The 6192-nt window shown below is 45.3% G+C and overlaps 1 protein-coding gene across 1 annotated transcript in view; it reads left to right on the top strand.

Annotated features, from left to right (window-relative positions):
- The window catches only part of KDM4B (lysine demethylase 4B), an 80827-nt gene extending 74635 nt beyond the window's left edge, over positions 1-6192 (top strand). Inside the window, exons 18-21 of the mRNA XM_029963878.1 lie at positions 41-205; positions 928-1047; positions 3981-4073; positions 5903-6192. Of these exons, the coding sequence (XP_029819738.1) occupies positions 41-205; positions 928-1047; positions 3981-4073; positions 5903-6088 (564 nt within the window). The 3' untranslated portion in view covers positions 6089-6192. The remainder of the gene's footprint in view (positions 1-40; positions 206-927; positions 1048-3980; positions 4074-5902) is intronic.

Consider the following 6192-nt stretch of genomic DNA (forward strand, 5'->3'; position numbering starts at 1 on the left):
TTTGCAGGTTGCAGATGTTTCCCTTTTCCCTCTCCCACAGACCCCATTCCGAAGGGAGGTGGCCCTGGGGCAGACTGTGATCACAAAGAACCGGAATGGGCTCTACTACCGGTGCAGAGTGATCGGCACAACCACGCAGACCTTCTACGAGGTCAACTTTGACGACGGTTCCTACAGCGACAACGTTTACCCCGAAAGCATCATTGTAAGCAGCTCTGTGGAGGCTGGGACTTTATAGATGAGTGCCAAGTGTGATTTGTGCCTTCCTCTCGTGTGCTTTGGGCTGGAACAGCAAAGTAAATTTAAAAAAAAAAAAAATAATTAAAATTAAAAAAGTCGCTGCTCGCTTAGAAAATCTCATCCCGCTCTTCCCTGCAGTTCTTGTTTCTGACATTATCTCATTTATTTTTTTTGGTTCCTTGACAAAGATGTGATTTTGCTGAATGCAGATGACTTCACAGAAAGTAGTGTTTGTTTTAAGTTTCGTCCTCTTTATTTTGTGGTTGAATAATCTTATTTTTCAACTGACAAGTGTGATTCATGGGGGAAGCAGATTGTCTGTGAGCTGCTTCTGCTTCGGAATAGGGAGTTCACTTAATAGAGGGAATGTCTAGAAGAGGCTTATTTGTCAACTCATGCATTCCCTTCCTGATTGTGCCACTGATTCACTGAGCTGCCCTGCTTGGTTTTGAGATACAGCAGATCTGGTGTTTTGGGATTTGTAATGAGAAATGTCCCAGAACTGGGTGCTGTCATTCCCGGTCTCTCACGCTGGTTTTGTTTGAGATGCCCACAATTAATCCCAAGGGCAGAAACATCTTCCACCTAATTACAGTGCTGTGTAGCAGCTTCCTCGAGCAGTGATTTAAACACCTCTCTGGTTCCTGAGCTTTGATGTCTCTCTGACCTGTTTCCCTCTGTCTTCAGAGCAGGGACTGCATCCAAATGGGACCCCCCCTGGAGGGGGAGCTGGTTCAGCTGCAGTGGACGGATGGGATCATCTATAAAGCCAAGTTTATTGCAGCCCAGATCAGTCAGATTTACCAGGTGAGTGTGGCAGAGGACCCCCATGGCCACGTGTCTGATGGGTCCTGGCACTGTGCAGCTCCCTGGTGTTGAACACTCGGTCAGGAAGGAGAATTTCCTCCTGAAATTAATCCTGCTGGGAGGGTAAAGAGAAACAGGGTGTTGAACAGGGTCAGGGTGAAGGTTTTCTGTGGCAGAATGTGGATGTAGGGACAGACACACGTCTAGACTGGACCTGCTTTTAAAATGTAAACCAAATTTGCCTTTTTCCTTATAGATCAGGCCAAAAGTGCCCTACTTGAAGTGCTCTGATGGCTGGAGCTGAGCTCCTCATGTGTAGTTCCACATGAATCAGTGTCTACATAATTAGAATAATTTTCCTCAACACCTTAGGATCATTAATGTTGAAAAAGACTTTTAAGATCATCAAGTCCAACCATCAAAGCAGTACCAGCACTTTGAGGGGAGAGGGAGGGATATAAAGGGTCAGGAGAATGAGGAATAATCCTCTGCTTATGGGAAGGTGCTTTGTGGAGCAGCAGCAGCAGCATTTGGAAATTCCTGCTGCTGTTGTGTGAGGAGTTGGAAACCTTCACTCCCACCTTCTCTGGTTTTAAGGTGAGTAAAACAGCAGTGAGGGATTTTTTGGTCTTTGAGTTTGTTCCACAGGCAGAATTTTGTTTAGGGGAGTTGTAATGGTCAGTAAAGGAAGCTTTAACCTTGTACATTGGGTCAGTGTTTCAGCACAGAAGGCTTTAAAAAATGCAGGGCATTCATTTGATCAAATAATTCTTAAATGGTACCAAAAGTTGAAAACTATACTTTGAAAAGTATACTTTGCAAAATACATGCTGGAAAAATATACTTTGAAGAACACATGCTGGAATTAGCAAATAATTGTGATTTTGAAGAGATTAATGCCTCTGGACAAAAGACAGTGGAAGTCCTGTAGCTTGAATGTGTTTGAAACAGGATTCTGGTTTCTGTCCTTTCACAGAATTCCAGAATGGTTTGAGTTGGAAGGGACCTTAAAGCCCATCCAGTCCCACCCCCTGCCATGGGCAGGGACACCTTCCACCAGCCCAGGTTGCTCTGAGCCCCATCCAACCTGGTCTTAGACACTTCCAGGGATCCAGGGACAGCCACAAATTCCCTGGGCAAGACTTTGCACAGAGTGTTTTGTGTCTGGAAGAGCCCAACAGCCCCTGGGGGGCTCTCAGTGGCTGTAACTCCCTCAGGGATGTGATCTGAGGTGCCCCTGGTTATGAATAAGGACAATACAGAGCTCCATAAAGCTGTGTGGTTTTCCATGCTTTCCAGCTGAATCACAGCAAAGGAAATTCTCCTGGATTTCTCCTTTGGAAGGGGCTGTTCCATGGATAGTGCCAGGTGACAGGAAAATATGCATGAGGAGCCTGTGGTTTTCCAATCCTGCAGTTACCTGTGAGCAGAGCTCTTCTCCATGGGGAGAACAGCTGGGATGGTTTTCCACACTGCTTCCCTCTGCACACACTGTGCAGCAGGATTCCATTTAAAACCACAAAACCAGTTTTGCTGTGAAAGAAGTGTGTTCCTGGGAAGACAGCAGGGATTAGCTTTGCATTTTAAACTTGGCTTATTTTGCAGTAGCTTCCCAGTTCCCATCTCCAGCCTGCTAAGATTAGATGTGTATATTTTTTAAAAATTGAGCCCAAATGACTGTCCTGGAACTTGGAACCTGTGGGTCCAACCCATGGGTTGCTCCACCAAGGGTCTAACCCACAGCAGTGATTTGGAACTTAAATAATCAGGGTCCAACCACTCTGACAGGTAAAATGACCCTGCCCTCAGTTCCAAATCCTGCCTTTCTCCTACAAGTTGAGCTCATGACATGGAAGAGGCAGTCAGGGATCTGCTGGTGCCTTGGCTCTTACACCTTGTAATTCCTGTTCCCTTCTGACTCTGTTCCATAGTGGGGCTCTGCAAAACCAGGGACTAAGTGGGATATAATATAGGGAAAAATAAGTGGAAATAAATGGGAATAAATAAAGTAGCATCTTAAACCCTCCCCAGAAGGGGTCACCTTCCAAGGCCTGAGCTTCCTCCTGCACAATTATCCCAGCTCCTGGGTGCTGCTCCATGATGGGAATGCTGGACCTGGGTAAGGAATGAGCTGCTGGAGCTGGACAGAGCAGGAGGAGGATTTGGGAGCACAGATGCTTTATTCCCTCTGAATTTGTCCAGGCTGAACCTGACATCCCTGTTAAACTCTGATCTGTGTCCTTCTGCTTTATCCAGAAAACTGTATTAAAGCCTCGAGCAAAGGAAATAAGAATCTCTTTAAAAACTTTTAATAGTTTTAACATTTTGCCGTGCACGTTCCCATGAATAAACGTGCCTGGAACATCTGATGCATAATTCATGATATAATCAGTGCTTAGCAAAAAGGGTTGATGGGGAGGAGTTTTTTGTACCTGGCTGACTGTTTCTGCTGGTTGAAATACAAATGTGCTTTAGTAGCTGGAATTGTTTCCTTGTGACCTGTGAAAATGCTTTGTTTAAGATGAAAGAAGTTCTTATTACCATATTGGCCTGAATACAGGGCTGCTTTTATTAGGAGTGAAAAGCTGCTGGGTTTTTTTTTTGAGGATTTGAATAAAAAATCAGGAGGAATATGTAATGGGAGGGGGGAACAGAGGTGCTGGGCCAGCTGGGGGTGCAGATATTTTGGGATCCATGGGAGCCCTTGGGCTGGATTAGACAGAGGTGCCTGGACAGCACTGAAAACAGCACTTTCTGGGTTCAGCATCCTTGGCAGAGCTTAGGAATGCTCATTCCAGAGCAATCCTGCAGTGCTAAGAACGAGATCATCCATCGATCTGGCCCCTGATGCTTCCTTGGTGTTCCCTGGAGGGACAGGCTGGGAATGGACCATTCCAGGGCTAGTTGTGATTTCATCTTCTGCCTCTCTGCAGGTCGAGTTTGAAGATGGTTCTCAGCTAATGGTGAAGCGTGGAGATATTTATACCTTGGAGGAAGAGCTTCCCAAGAGAGTGAAGTCTCGCCTGGTGGGTACCAAAATAGCAACACTAAACCAGCTGTACTTGCAGAACTCCCTTCACATCATCTCCTGGTGCTTTTTAGACATTAAGTGAATGCAGCCTCCAGTTTCTGTGGCTGTAAAACCACTTGTCATTCCCCCAAATGCATAAAGTAGAAGGAATCCTTGCTGGGAATGCTTGAGAAGCACAGAAACGATTTTCCCTTGCACGTGTTGGGATCGGATTTTTATTTCCTCTGGTTAAAAGATTATGTTCAGATCATTTTACACCAGATGAGTTTAGTTATATTGGAGTCATTTTGTCCAAATGAGAGGTGGATTTGGCTACAGCTCAGTGCTTTCTGGAGAACTGATTATCAACCTGGGACCAAACCCCCTTTTCTCACCGAATGGGAGATTTAGAACGTAACTCTTACCTATAAATCTCTTAATCTACAAGATCAGGCTGTCTTTAAGTGCATACAGTGGAATTACTGGGCCTAGAAGAGATGAGGGATTTATTTCATAGCTTTTTTTGGTTCCAGACTTGCTGGGTGTTTTCAAACCTGGTGCTTTAACCTTTAAAGCCATTTCATTAAAACAGATGATGAGACTGGAGGATATACAGTTTTCTCCTTCGTGCCTGGCAGGCACTGCAGGACAGGGACAGGTCCAGAGCCAACCTGTGACAAGGTTCTGGGCTCCTTTTTGTCTCTTTTAAGAGACAAAATGAGGATGATTCAACCTCCCCTTAAGAATAACATGCCCAGTTAAACCAGTCAGAAACAGCCCAGGGACAGGCAGTTCTGGGAAGGGACCGAGCACAAGTTAGAGGAAATTTTTGTTCCCTTTTCCATGAAATCTTCAGGGGTTTTAGCCTAAAAGTCCCACGTGTAAAATGCTTTCTGTGATACAGCCCCAATGGCTTCTCCCTCTCGTTTGAGGTTGTTTGTCTCTGTGAGACCTCATGGGCTAAATTTTAGAGGTTAATAATAATTTACCTCGTTACCCTTGAAGGATTTCTGGTGGCAAAGAAGCACCACAGCAGTAATTTCTAAGACATGCACAATATTCCAATCTATTTAAGCTTGTTTAATAATAAAGACAACATATTGGAGCCCTGAAATCCAGGATTTTGGAAAGAAGCACATTCTGTGCAGTGGAGACTTTATAACAGTTCCAGAGGAAGGAATGCAAGCTGGAAAGGGAATAAAGGGAATAGAAAGCTTCAAGTCTGGTTGAAAGCTAAAGCTTTTCTCCTGTATTTCTGCTGCCAGAGCTTCAGCCTGTTTGTTCTCTGTGGAAGGGATGCTGTAGAGCAGGAGGACAAAGGGACAAAGCTGTGGGAGATAATTTCTACCAAGGAATCCCAGAATCCCAGAAAGGAAAAGGTTGGAAGGGACCACAGTGGTGCCACCTGGTCCCACCTGATCTCATTTGAGTGGAAGCAAATGAAATGCACCTCAGTGGAGTGAGAGAGCAGGAAGAGCAGAAGGAATTGTTTGTGCAGTGATCCCCAAATGCTTCCTGTGGGTCTTTTTTTTTAAAGGCAATTAGGGAAGCCCCAATTTCTTTTGTGTCTGCTACTGGGAGAAGAGGCAGAGGAGGAACAAGGAAGTGAAAAGAGATTCTGAAGCAGAAAAAAAAGGCAGCTTGAGGGTTTCTCCTTCCAGTTTGGTTCCAGAAGCCGAGAATTTCGAATCCCAGCCGGGTGCTTTGCATGCTTTGAAGTTCATGTTCTCCAGGAATGCCCTGGACCAGGTGGTTCCCTGCTGTCCTGTTCCACAGGTGTGCTCCATGATTCCCTCCCTGTTTTCCTGCTGTGCCTCTAATGGTTGTGTTTCGTGTCCCCTGCAGTCCCTCAGCACTGGGGCCCCTCAGGAAGATGTATTTTCGGGAGACGAAGTGAGACCGGCCAAGCGTCCCCGGCTGGGGAATTCCAGAAATCCTGAAGAATATGGACAGAACCCAGATTACTTGGCCTTTATGGAGAGCCTGTTGCAGACACAGTACCAGCCTGGGACTCAGAGCAACATGTTTTAACCAGGATTAATTAAAAAAAAAATAATCTTAAATTAACCCTTTTTTGAGATCGTGGAAAAAAAAAAAATAAATGGGAAACTGTGGAATGGAAGACCAGCCCTGTG

Source organism: Manacus vitellinus, unplaced genomic scaffold, assembly GCF_001715985.3.
Source record: "Manacus vitellinus isolate BGI_N305 unplaced genomic scaffold, ASM171598v3 scaffold_64_pilon, whole genome shotgun sequence".
In the NCBI taxonomy this organism is placed as follows: domain Eukaryota; kingdom Metazoa; phylum Chordata; class Aves; order Passeriformes; family Pipridae; genus Manacus; species Manacus vitellinus.